Source organism: Propithecus coquereli, unplaced genomic scaffold (genome assembly GCF_000956105.1).
Source record: "Propithecus coquereli isolate 6110/MARCELLA unplaced genomic scaffold, Pcoq_1.0 Scaffold566, whole genome shotgun sequence".
Taxonomy (NCBI): domain Eukaryota; kingdom Metazoa; phylum Chordata; class Mammalia; order Primates; family Indriidae; genus Propithecus; species Propithecus coquereli.
Genome location: NW_012151574.1, coordinates 777,087 through 791,195, shown reverse-complemented (window position 1 = coordinate 791,195; position 14,109 = coordinate 777,087). Strand labels below are relative to the sequence as shown.

Sequence of the window (14,109 nt, the reverse complement as noted above, 5' to 3'; positions counted from 1 at the left end):
TACATATACCAGTCTGTTTCTGGACTTAATATTTTAACCTGTTTGAACTTATTTTGGTGAAAGTATAAGGCAGGAATTTAAGTGTAGTTTTACAAGTGACTAGACAGATGCCCAGTAGTTTTTTTTTTTTTTTTGCATAATCTATCTTTTGCTTGCTGATTTTGAATGACATTTTAATTATATACGTGGCATATATAAAAGACTGTGTTGTATATATACGTATGTATATATACATATACCAGTCTGTTTCTGGACTTAATATTTTCTGTTGCTATGCTGTTGTACTAATATAACTTTGTAATACAGATCTAGTTGGGGTTAGTATTACTCTTATTAATTTAAAAATTTTTTAGTTTTCCTAGTATCCATTTCTAGTTGAAATAATCCAGTGAAAACAACTTTTGACTACCACTATTTGAAAACACCCCTGCCAATTTGAAGTTTCAGAGCTAAGGAAATGACTAAGCAGTAAGTTAGTTCCTATGTTAATTTTTTACATAGGACTGACAGAGTGAGATCGATTTAAGAGTATTACCTGTCATTTGCTCCTGAGTGGCATAACCTAAGTCACAGGCATTTCAGAAGGAACATTGGTGATGATGGTGGGAAGTCCTTCTGCATATTTAGTTCTGTTTAAAAATCCTCTTCTTAAAGTATAGGAACTGTGGGAAGGTTCTCTTTCAGTAGGGCCATGCCATTCTGGGAAACCGTGCAAGTGGTTATTTGCGTAATATGTGCTATATCCACATATTCTTCTTTAATCCACAAACTGAGACTTTTTATATATCTATAAAAATATGTCTGATTGCATATGTAATACATGCTCATATAAGCCATCAGAATGTTACAGAAGTATACAGGATGGAAAGTAAAAGTTTTTAGTGGTTTGTAATCCTAGCACTCTGGAAGGCCGAGGTGGGAGGATTGCTTGAGGTCAGGAGTTTGAGATCTTGGTCATTTGCATTTCTTTTGTGACTTTCTTGATCATGCCTTGAGTATGTTTTTTATATGTATTTCAAGGCATGTTTTATGGTTGGAAATTCTCTTTTCCTTAGTAGTTTTAATGCTTACTGTTGGTCTCTCCCCTTTTTATTTTAGGATACCATGGCCAAGCGGAATACAGTGATAGGAACACCATTTTGGATGGCTCCAGAAGTGATTCAGGAAATTGGGTACAACTGTGTGGCAGACATCTGGTCTCTGGGAATAACTGCCATAGAAATGGCTGAAGGAAAGCCCCCGTATGCCGATATCCATCCAATGAGGGTAAAGAAATGGACAGAAATCCAGTATCCAGTGGGGGGATTAGTTACTGATCGTTAGAAAGGTAGTTCAGTGGCTTACTTGGTTGGGTTTCAAACAATAAATGACTTAATTGTAAGTAACTGAGAAGTGTCATTGTAGATGATACACTTCCACTTACTCTAGTTGTAGTCACTAATTAATTTAGGTGTGATCTGCCCCTCTCTGTTCCAGAGGTTGTGTATTGATAGCTCTCTGGCAGGACGTAGGCCATAGAAATGCTTAGTTTGACTTGTGCAGTACGTACACACACACACACACACACACACACACATATCCTTTTGATAGTTTAGGCATCCATGTTTTACTATGACATCAGTTGGAGCTGGGTAACAGTTGTCTCCTTTATGTAGGGCATGAATTTTGCACTTTATCCATGATTTCCCTATTTTGTCACCAAGTATCAGTTGCCATTTATTACAGTGTTTCTCTAATGTTTTCTTTGTAATAGGGTTAAGAGGAAAGCAAACTATTTTTTTTTTTTAAGTACAATATATGACTTTCAAACAAACTATTTTTTTTTAATTCAAGTTATTAAAACCTAGCCTGGTTCATTGGTTGTCTTTCTCCTGCCTGGCCCCTGTGATGTTTGAATCTGTAAGTTCTAGTTTGTGGATCCCCGGACTCTTCATTTGGAGGCTCTGTACTCTCCAACCTCCATCTACTTCTATTTATTCAATAAATAATAGTCTTATTTTTTTAAATAGTAGAATTTAACTGTAATGTAGTAGGCCAATACAAAATTTTTTTTTTGGTTCATTTGGCTTGGCTTTTGAGGTTAATGACTCCCTTGTGATATTTGGGGCTTCTGGTTGATGACCTCATCACTGTTGACATCTGAGGTGGTTGTGACTTTTTTGTATTTTTTTAATATTAAAAACATGTGTTTCTTTCATATAGATGGGGATGTCACTGTATTGCCCAAGCTGGTCTCAAACTCCTGGCCTCAAGCAATTCTCCCACCTAAATCTCCCAAAGTATCGGGATTACAGGTGTGAGCCACTGTGCTTGGCCTGGTTGTGACTTTTAAGGAGGTGGGAAACTTGACAGTTGTCAGCTGAGGTTATCTTCAGGATAAGGATACTCTTAGATCCTTTCCACTTTGAAAGGCAGCGTACTGTGGTTAGCAAAAAAAAAGAAAGTTTAATTGACATGAGGTTTGGGGACAAGACTGCATATGAAAGGGAAAGAGAAGGAGAGAGATATATCAGGTTTTCTAATTGTCATGCATCCTACTTGAAATGCTTAGACTTCTGTTGGAATTTGGATGGGCTTATCAGTGAAGAAGTGAAAAATCATTTTACCAAGCTTCAAATGTAATTCCAGACATATTTTTGCAGCTTCACATTTAGTTTACCAAAACTTTTTTTCATTTGTTTGTTTATTTTAACTAGGCAATCTTCATGATTCCTACAAACCCTCCTCCCACATTCCGAAAGCCAGAACTGTGGTCAGATAACTTCATGGATTTTGTGAGGCAGTGTCTTGTAAAGAGCCCTGACCAGAGAGCCACAGCCACTCAGCTCCTACAGGTATGAATCACCCTGTGATGCCGCCTCTCCCCGTTTCATTCACATGCTGACTGAAAAATGCCATTACACCACCTACATGGAGACAGTAAAGAAGTATCAGACATTCTCTGCCTCTAGGGAGGTTTGGGTGTATTTGAGTAGAAAAGACATGGAAAAGAATGTTAAATCATTGAACAAGACAATAATACAAGAACATACGGGGTTGCATGGGATTAGAGAAAGGGAATTGACATTTAGTGGGCACTTGCTGTGTGCCACATGCTTTGCACATGTTATGCCATTTAATCATCACATAGACCCTGTGAGGGGTGGTTATTATTTTAATTTTATAGGTGAGAAAATGGAGGCTTAGAGAGGTTAACTCATTTAGAGTCATTCAGCTGGTAAATAGCAGAACCAACATTAGAACCTGGGTCTTTTTGATTGCAAAGCAGGAGGCCGTCAAGTCTGTCCAATTCTGATAAAGAATCGAGATCACTGGTGGGTGCTGCTGGAGCTCAGGATGAAAGGAGGCCACTTTGGACTGGAGATGTTAGGTGTGCTTTCCTGGAGGAGGTAGCTTCTGTGCCTGGGTCTTAAAGGATGGGTGAGATTTGGCAGGCAGTATGCTCAGTGATTAGGAGCTTGGATTCTGAGGTCAGACTGCCCAGGTTTGAATCCTGGCTCCCTATTTACTAGCTTTGTGACCTTGGGCAAGTAACTTAACCTCTCTGTCTAGTTTTCTTATCTATAAAGTGAGGATAAAGTACCTGCCTCATATGTTGTAATGATTAAGTGATATAATGTGTAACCTGGAACAATGCTTTACACGTATTGCAGATAATATGGTATGGATTTGATAAGTATCTGCTGTTATTACTGGGCTCAGCCAATAGTTTTCAACCATTTCAGACCCAATACCCCCTTTTATAACCAATATATGTATTTTAAAACTTTTATTACTTTTAATGGAATGGAAATGCTATAGTACATTGAACAGAAAAAATAAGTGAGATGAAAAAATTATTCAGTGATTTATTTATTTTTTTTTTTGGAGGTAGAGTCTTGCTCTGTCACCCCAGCTAGAGTGCAGTGGCATCATCCTAGCTCACTGCAACCTCAAACTCCCAGGCTCAAACGATCCTCCTGCCTCAGCCTTCTGAGTAGCTGGAACTACAGGCAGGTGCCACCACGCCCTGCTAATTTTTTCTCTTTTTAGTAAAGATGGGGTCTCACTCTTGCTCGGGCTGCTCTCGAACTCCTCTCGAACTCCTGACCTCATGTGATCCTCCCATCTCGGCCTCCCAGAGTGCTAAGATTACAGGCGTGAGCCACTGCTCCTGGCCTATTCAGTGATTTCTAAACAATGTCTTTATTCCATTAAACTTCCCCTCCAAATTCATCTCCGCAATCACTGGCCTTTTTGCATATTTCTTGAAAGAAAAATTTGAAATTATCTACTAAAGTATATATACAATCTGAGACATTTGAAATATGTGTAGGATGTGCCACAGTTCCTTGTTTTGTGGGACAGTTCCATACTTTGCAGGATCACTAGTGTCATTGCCTCCTATGCCATTTGTCCCCTCTAGACATTGTGACAACTGCAACATGCTCCCAACATGTTTACGGAACTTCCTCTAGCAGGCAATACACCCTATTGAGATTTTTCTAGATTTGGCATAGAGAAATGGCATAGACATTCCAGCCAGGCTGAAAAAGATGGGCAAAGCCTGAATGTGCATCTGCTCAGAGTTATATTTATTTATTTTTCTTAACCTGGACGCTTGCAGAGAACAGTTACAAAGTAACTGTGGTTTAGCTGTTGCCTGCAGCATAAAGAGAAATATTAGATTCACTGATTGATTCCACAAATGTTATCAAGCACCTCCTGTGTGCCAAGCACTGTGGCACTGTCACCAGATAACCTGTCTCCAGTATTTTCCACTTTCTTGTTTAAGCACCCATTTGTCAAGAGTGCCAAAGGAGTGTCAATACTGCGAGACTTAATTAACGAAGCCATGGATGTGAAACTGAAACGCCAGGAAGCCCAGCAGCGGGAAGTGGACCAGGACGATGAAGAAAACTCAGTGAGTGGCAGGCACTGCTGTGGGCCTCAGGCATTGATGCTTGTTATTTCATGATTTCCAGGCCAGGTAAGATGAGTAGGAGATGATGGATGAGCCTGGAGTTGGAGACTCTTCTTGTGTGACTGTGTCCTAACCTGGAGCAAGGCATACTAGAGGCTTGCTGAGTCTCTGCCTGTTCTTCTCCCCGTGCTTCTGAAAACACTTAAATTTTACTCTTTTGCCTCATATCTTTTATTCAGTTTAACTTTTTATTTTGGAGAGGGAACACTCAGGTCTGGGACTTGGTTTTTCCATGCCCTTTGGGGGAACCTAAGATCCATTCTCAACATGTAGCTCTTAAAAACACTTACAGAGTCCGTCATAACCTTGAGATTCCAAGGGTGTTCACATCAGCTTCTTAGATCTATGTTGCAATATTCTATTAAGAGAGGGACAGAGGAAGAGGTCTTTAGGGTTAGATGGACAAATTTATGATATTCTTTGCTTAAATAAGAGTGCTTTCAGTTCTACAAACTGAGTTTAGAACCTGAATAACTGTGAAATCCAGAAATATTTGCACTCATAGTAATTCAGAAAACTTTTAAGTCTTCTTATCAAATTAGTCCCAATTTGAGATTTTATCCTTTTACAGGAGGAGGATGAATTGGATTCTGGCACGATGGTTCGAGCAGTGGGTGATGACATGGGTACTGTCCGAGTAGCCAGCACCATGAGTGATGGAGCCAATACCATGATTGAGCACGATGACACATTGCCATCACAGTTGGGCACCATGGTAATCAATACAGAGGATGAGGAAGAAGAAGGGACTATGAAAAGTAAGGCTCTGATTAAATCCACTAACTTTTCAGACAAAGCATGCACATTTCAGAGAGGATGGGTTCTCATGGTCCGTGCAGGCTTGGTCTTGAGCCCCCTCTTCTATTGCCACAACCAAAGGAGTAAAAGCACTGGAGGCTTGTGGCGGGAGGTTTGGGAAGGGGAGAGATGGCATGTGGAGTCTGAGGCAAGAAAGTATCAACACTGCGAAAGGATTTTGCTTTTGAACCTGAACAGCGGGTTCCAAAAATGAATGGACATTCTTTCATTGAATGTTGTCATTTTTCCTTTTTTACCTTGAACTGTGGAGACAAGCACACACATTGTTTTGATGCATATTTCCTCTCAAAGTGGTAATGAAATTCTAAGCTAGTTCCTGTATATATATCTTCAGTTTATTTTCATGATAGTCTGTGTGTCTAACCTGGGTTTACCAGCATTACATCAGTGAGTTAAAGATTTACAAGTTTAAAAGTTCTATCAAGTCCTTTCTTATTTAAACCCATCTCTGCTGCTTTTGGTATCTGACTGATCCTTCTTTGGCCTGGCATCCAGCTCCCATCTTAGAGCACCATGCTGTCCTCTTTAGCTGTCACCCTTCCCCTTTTTCTGTGCGCTGCAGACCAACTCACAGAGGAGAGGAATTTGAGGGTACAAAATAATAACAGTTGAGTTGTGTAGGTACAGCTTGGCTTAAACTTTGTATAGGTTTAAAGCACTAAGTCTCTATGATGTTTTCATCATTTTTTTTTCCCTTCCTTTTTAAAATGTAAAGGCCCTTCCTCTAAACCAGTGATCGGCAAACTATAGTCCATGGGCCAAATCTGGTTTGCTGCCTGCTTTTGGTAATAAAGTTATTGGGACACAGCCATGTACCTTCATCTCCATGTTATCTGTGGCTTCTTTTGCACTACACAGGCAGAAGAAGTGAGTGGTTGTGACAGACCACAGGACTCCCAAAGCCTAAAATATTTGCTGTCTGGCCCTTTATAGACAGAAAAAGTTTGCTTAGCCTTGCTTTAGACTGTCTGCTTTGTAATTGATTAATTCATTCAGTAAATTTTTCTTCAGTGCCTGCTGCATCCCAACTACTTTGCTAGGTGCTGAGGACACAGCAGGGAAAGAAGAAATAGTCCTTGTCCTGAGGGAACTCATTGTCTAGTCCAGGAGACAGACCATTAATTATAATTCGGTGTATGAAATGAGTTCTAAGATGGGGGTAACCGGAGGGTGTTGTCAAAGCAGAGTGGAAGAGTATTTAACTTTGGGGATTACTGAAAAATTCCTGGAGGGAAAAGACAGGAAGTTTGGCAGCACACGGGGTGGGTGGAGATGCTCCAGCAGAGGGAGCAGTGTACTAAGGATCCTACAAGAGACTGGTGCATGGGTTCCGGGGAACTGCAGGTGGTTTATTGTGGTTGGAATAGACAGTTCCGGGACCTTGGTTCTTAGACATCTCTTCTGATTTTCACCTTTCAGGTCATAGTCTGTATATTTATAATGACCCCTTTGTTTTTGAAGGGAAAAGGTTTTCTTCTTTCTGTTTTGGGGCCCAGGCTAATCATCTCTGTAAGTAAATTCCAGTTCTAGGCATCTGGTCTAAGTAAATAATTGACAAATCATATTCAAGAATTTTTCCAAATGTATCACTTATAATTGTAAAAAAAATCTGGATTAAATTTAAATGTTCAGTAGCAGATGAGTGGTCAGATAAATTATGGTGCATTCATAGGAGGGAAGGAATACATCATATAGATACATTTACTTTCTTTCTATGGGCCCCAGTAAAATTAAAGAGTTATTAAATGTATTTTATTATTCCTTGTAGCTCAAATAGTCAACACAGTTATAAAAATTATTTAATTCATGGCTGATACAGAACTGAAATTTCTGGAAGTTAAAATTTGTGAAAATAAATAAGCTTTCATCTAGTCCCTTTTTTTGAACCTATATGAAATGTTTATCCTTGGAAATTAAAATGGTAACTGTTGGGGAAGACCGTGCATGTGTGGGAGCAGGGGTATATGGAATACGGGAACACTCTACCTTCCTCTCAATTTTACTGTGAACGTACATCTCTAAAAAAATAAAATTTTTAAAAAAATTTTTAACTGTTAACCTCCTATATACAATATTTAACAAGAAAACATGTACATACCACTATCATTATTTGCATTAGTTTTGTAGAATCTAATTTTAGTTTGTAATTTCAAAGAAACTTTAACATGAATGTGGGAAGACTCTTGGATTTATAATTTATTGTTTAGGCCATCTAGGTCAGAACTTTTTCTCAACTTTTTTGATACTTTTTGAGAGCAGACTGTATTCTATAGATCTCTTTAAAAACGGTATTTCTTGTCTTAGAAAAGTTAGATATTTCATTTGCTTCTATTCTCATTTACTTTATTAAAAGTTATTATACCTATAGTATTATAGCAATATTAGTATGCTGTTAGAAAAGAAAGTAATTCATTCCCAAATCCTGTCTCTCCAACAAAGAAACTATTCTTGACCACATGCCTGTATAATTCCTATACAGTTATAATTTGCATAGATAATATTCTGTTTTCTGATTATCTTTCATTTATTAACCATAGTACTAACTACACTTTTTATGTCACTGTATAGTCTTTTTTAATATTTATCCCACTTAACACAGTTTTTAAATCATTTACCCATTGCTGGGCATTTTGGTGTTTCTGATTTTTCACTTTTATAAATAACTCTGCAGGGAATATCTTATCATTTTTCTTCTTTTTAAAAGTATTTCCTAGGAAAAATTTTCAGAATTGTTTAAACAATTTAGTGCATATATATTGCCATATGCCATATTCATATTGTCCTCCAAAAGGTTTGTACCAGTTTATATTCCATGAGGATAGTAACAGCCGCCTTTATTCTTAGTTTCTTCTCTTCCTTTGGTACATTTATAGAATAATAAATAGTGGCATTCTAGTGCTATCTGATAAAAAATTATAATTAGCTTAAAGTGATAGAAATTTGTTTATATATTTGGAAATAGCAGTGTATGAATATCCTACTTTCACCATAGCTTGTCCAGCATGATATATTGTCACATAATTATATGTGAGAAATGTGCTGCATGGTTGGTTTTCATTTGCATTTCTTCTGTTAGTGAAGTTAGTATTTATTTCTGTAAAGACTATTTTAATTTCTTTAGTAGATGTTTCCAAAGAAACCTTTCATTCCGGAAGTCTTTACTAAGCATAGCTTTATGCCTGACACCGTGGCAGGTACCGGGATGTGGCAGTCCTTAATCTCATAGGAACCAGCAAGCAGTTAGAGTGCAGTGTGGTAAGTGGTCAGGTAGGGGTGAGGACAGCTCGTGTGGGGTCCCAGACAAGGGTCGGCCAAGGCAGTCTTGAGTGGAATCCAAGAGAGGGTGAAATCTCAGCTGAAACCTAATGGCCAAGTGGAGGTTTAGCCAATTGTGCTGGTATAAAAAATATATTAGTAATTTTTCTCACTTTTCTGTAGAACACATGCAGGACAAAATATCCTACAAACTGCCTACCTGAATACTTATCTTGTTTGATAATAAAGAAAACTCACATTTTAAAAGTTTCCATTAGATCCCAGGTATCATTCCTATATGAGCCATTTAAATAGTTTAATCTCCCAACAAGATGGATATTATTTTTATTTTTCAATTTGTAGTTTAAAAAAATGCAAGTAATAATCTAGCAAAAATTTGTGTATCTAGACTACTCAGAATTAACAGATACTGGTATTTTTTAGATTTTCTAAGGAATAAAACAACGCATGACTTTACTGATAAAGTTAGAATCCCCTCCCAGCCTCTTTCTAATCATATAATCATATATCTGGCATGTAACTTGTCATGCTTTGTTTCTGTATTTTTACTACATATATATTTGTAAGCAATGCCTAGTGCTATTTTGTCTTTTTAAAAGATACCGTTGTTTATCTTTTTACAACTTGCTTTTCTTCCAGCAAGGAGCTTTTTTGGGTGGAATGTATCCTTGTTGATACATAGACTAAGAATGTAAATATTTAGACATTCCCCTTTTGCTGGGCATTTAAGTTGTTTCTAGTTTTTTGCTGTTATAAGCATGTCTCTGTACATGTCTCTTTGAAGATAAGGCAGAATTTTTTTAGGGATATGCTGAGAAGTGGGATTTGCTAGGTCTCATGGTATACCTATTTTCACTTGCACTTAGAATCCTCAAATTGCTCTCCAGGTGACTGTAATAATTTATACTCTCACTAGCAGTGGATGGGAATTCCGTTTTTTTGCATCTTCTCTAAGAATTGACATTGCCAGGCCTTTTGCCATTCTGTCAAAATGTCAAGTGTTCTTGTTTTTGTGAAATATTTAAGACATAAAAAATGAATAGAGAATACAGTAATGCTTGTATGTACACTACCCAGTTTAAGAAATTAAAACCTTAGAAATACTAAGTATTTAATGGAAGTACTGACTCTGTGTCCCCTGCCTCAGTTGTATTCCTCTCCTGTCTTCACACAGGTAAGCATTTTATAGTTCCTTCCTCTCATTCGAGTTTATTATGTTTTTCTAGTTTCTTGAATTTAGCACTTAGCTTTTTGATTTTCAAACTTTATTTCCTCTAGTTGATAAATTTAAAGCTACAAATTTTCCTTTGAGTCCTGCTTTAAAACAGCATCCTAACAGTGTTGATGTATAATGTTGATGTGTATGGATTATTCTTGTCAGTTATATTTTAAATTCATCTACTTAATGTGATTACTGTTATATTTGGACTTAGTTCTATTCTTATTTTGTGCTTTCTATTCACCGTATTTTTCTTCTGCTACTTTTTTTCTCCTTTCTTTCCTTCTGCTGAATTGATTTAGTTCTCACCTCCCTAATCTCCCCATCCTTATTCTAATCCCCTCTCCCTAGTGTCTGCCACCTGCTGGCAAAGTATACGCATCAGTATATGCCTACTTAACTTTCTATTTTTCTAATAAATTCCAAAGTTAATATCTCTGTTCTTTTCCTGAATAAGAAAAAGGATCTTAAAACATTTTGCCTTTTTTCCAAGCTGCCTCTGCCATATTTTGTTATTGTTGTCTATTCTTTGGTTCCTTCAGGTTTTTTTAAATCCACACATTAGCTACTCTAATAACTATGTATAGTCAGTACTTAGACTTATGAACATATTGAGCAACCAGTATCCTTGTTTACCTGTTCTTCTCTCAGCCCTCTCTTTTCCTCTGGGCTCATTTTCTTCTTAAAGTACATCCTGTCATTGAGGTTGTAATGGGTGGCAAACTCTCAGCTCAGTGCTTTGGGTTCCTTTCTTGATTTTGGCATCTGGAGATTTTCCTTTTGGGGTTTTGAGTGTTGTGGGGTTTTTTGTTTGTTTGTTTTTTAAGAGACAGGGTCTTGCTATATTGCCCAGGCTGGAGTAGGGTGCAGTGGCATGATCATAGTTTACTGCAACTTTGAACTGCTGGGCTCCAGCAATCCTCCCACCTCAGCTCCTGAGTAGCTAGGACTACAGGCATGCACCATCATACCTGGCTAATTTTTTAATTTTTTGTAGGATGGGGTCTCACTATGTTGCCCAGGCTGGTCTTGAACTCCTGGCCTCAGGCAGTCCTCCTATCTCAGCTTCCCAAAATGCTGGGATTACAGGCATAAGCCATTGCGCCTGGTCTGTATTTTTATTTTAAGTCTTGAATTTCTATGTGTTTAGAGCAGGAGAGGAGGCCTCTAGCACTTCAGCTCATTCATCTTAACTTTCTACAGAGATGATGTTTTTATGCTTTCTGTATAAGGCACAGGTTCAGAGAGGTTGTTACTTGTTTATGGTCACATGGCTAGTAAATGGTGGAGCTGGGAATTGACAGCACTCCGGAGTCTATGCTATTTTCATCCACTGAACTTCTGATTTATTTTGGTTGCCTATTCCTATATTCATGGGCATTAGATCTATAACATAAAACTCATCAAAATTAATGTTAAGTCTGATGTCTTTCAGTGAGATTCCAGGGATGTCTTTTGTTTGTTTGGAACATTTATTATATATGTTATTTATTTAGTATACTCAGTAGGATGGATGTTATAACTGTTAATAATAATTATTAATGATTAAGTGGTTAATATATACCAGACACTATGCTTAATCCTTTATAAGCATTTCACATATTTTAATCATTACAGTCATGTTGTGTGGTAAATTTAATCACACCCTATTTTACGGCAATTGAAATTGAATTGCAAAGAGATTAAGTAACTTGCTTAAGATTACATAATGAGTAATAGAAGAGCCAAGCTTGAATCCCAGATATGTTTGATTTCAGAGCTTATGCTCTCAACCATGGTGTTACACTGCTTCCAGCAGAGCCCCTTTATCAAGTTACTGGGGACTAGGACTAAGGCTTATGTTGTCGTTCATATGTTGATAAGTCTCAGCCTGTAGTAATAGACCTCTCCTTGTGGGTTATTTCAATAACGAGCTACTCTACATATGTCCCCAAGATTTCTAGAAGGAAAGGACAGACAGTTTTCAAAGGAGGCATGCCTTTAATTGGCTAATGATATTGTTTCAGCTGAGGGAATTTGTTTTGGGAATGTGTATCTGAATCCACAGCAAGGAGTCAGATTGTGGTTGGAAGGGAGGGATTGAGCTGGGTGGGATTTGATTGCTTTATAAGTGAGCTCAAGAATACCTGTAAGAACCATAGAGGCGAACCATGGCCCACACTACTTTGAAAATCCCCGTCTTGGATAAAAGGGGTTTTCAAAGTAAATAGATTGGGGATTTTGGAAGACTTCTTCTATTGGTCTAGATACGGTTTTTTGTTTGTTTGATTTCTGAATAATGGCTCTAGAAGAACCTTGCTTACCTCCAAGAACTGAAGGGCACATTATTGAAGAGACTGAGGGTCTTTGTCAGTGTTAGGATCATCGTGCTTTTTCTGGGCCAGCAGAGGGAGCTCTGTAATAAATTATGGGTTATAATTGTGTTCCCATTTGAGTTCACAAATTCCCTTTCTATGGTAGGCTTTATTCTAGATCAAGACCATTATTTATTTATTTCAAATATATTTTAAGTAACCACAGCAACACTAGGGCAAGGGTTTTAGTTAGGTAGGAGATTGGATACCTCATACTTGGCAAAGTTCAAATAACACTGAAGTCAACCACATCTCAAAATAGTAACTTTTCCTCTCCCTTCCCAGATTTCTCAGTGAGCTTAACCAGAATTGGTGTTTTCTTTCTGCAGCATGGTACCATGCATATAGATTTGAAAGCATTGTCAGCTAAAATGGCCTACTTTGAGTAATTGAGTAAATTTTCAAATGAAATTAATAATTCATGTGTAGAACTGGCTTGAAAATTATTTTATGTATTAAATATCAATGATGACATTTTATAGCTTTTGTTGCCTAGTCTCTTCAGTTTTAATCTTATTTCTGTGTTGACTACATAAAAGTCTAATGTTTTCTTTGGCAATAGCATTTGCCCTTTTTCCCTTTTTTTTGTCTTTTTGTTATTGATTTGCAGCGTTTCTTTATATTTCAGATACTGTTTTTTTTTGTTGTTGTTAGTTATGTGTTTTGTGTTTTCTCCTAGCTCTGGCTCATGCTTTTAATTTTGAGAGTCTTTTCTTAGACAGCAACTTTCAATTTCATGAAGTCACATTTATCTTAAGTTTTCTTGTACAATTATGCTTATTGTGTCATGTTTACAAAATTCTTTGCTAACCAAATGTCTTAAAAATAGTGTCTTCTTTTCCTTAAAGTTGTAAAGTTTTACTGTTCACATTTAAGACTTTCTTTAATATATCAGGAATTTGTTTTTGTTTCTAGTATGAGCTGTAGTCATTTTTTCCGTCTGAAAGACTTGCTCCCTTACTCCATCCAATTTATATCACTATTCTCCCATATAAATTTCAGGATCAGTGTATGAAATTTTATAAAATACCACTGGGATTTTGACTTAATTGCATTGAATGCATAGATTAATTACGCAGAATTGCCATCTCTATGATGTTAATTCTTCCTATTCATGAACATGGTTTATCTTTCCTTCTGGTTTATCTCTTTATATCTTAGATTCTTAGATAACTTAATAATTTTTTTTTTTTTTTTGAGACAGGGTCTCAGTCAGTTGCTTGGGCTTGTGTGCAGTGGCATCACCATAGCTCACTGCAACCTCGAATTCCTGGGCTCAAGTGATCCTTCTGCCTCAGCTTCCTGAGTAGCTGAGACCACAGGCATGTGCCATCACATCCGGCCAATTTATATATCTATATCTATATCAATATATATATATATTATATGCCTACTTAACTTTCTATTTTTCTAATAAATTCCAAAGTTAATATCTCTGTTCTTTTCCTGAATAAGAAAAAGGATCTTAAAACATTTTG

At 37.2% G+C, this 14,109-nt stretch overlaps 1 protein-coding gene across 1 annotated transcript in view; it reads left to right on the top strand.

Moving 5' to 3' along the window:
- Window positions 1–14,109, top strand: part of STK4 (serine/threonine kinase 4) — a 77,680-nt gene that overhangs the window by 18,718 nt on the left and 44,853 nt on the right. Inside the window, exons 6-9 of the mRNA XM_012657952.1 lie at window positions 1,099–1,266; window positions 2,697–2,834; window positions 4,775–4,903; window positions 5,535–5,721. Of these exons, the coding sequence (XP_012513406.1) occupies window positions 1,099–1,266; window positions 2,697–2,834; window positions 4,775–4,903; window positions 5,535–5,721 (622 nt within the window). The remainder of the gene's footprint in view (window positions 1–1,098; window positions 1,267–2,696; window positions 2,835–4,774; window positions 4,904–5,534; window positions 5,722–14,109) is intronic.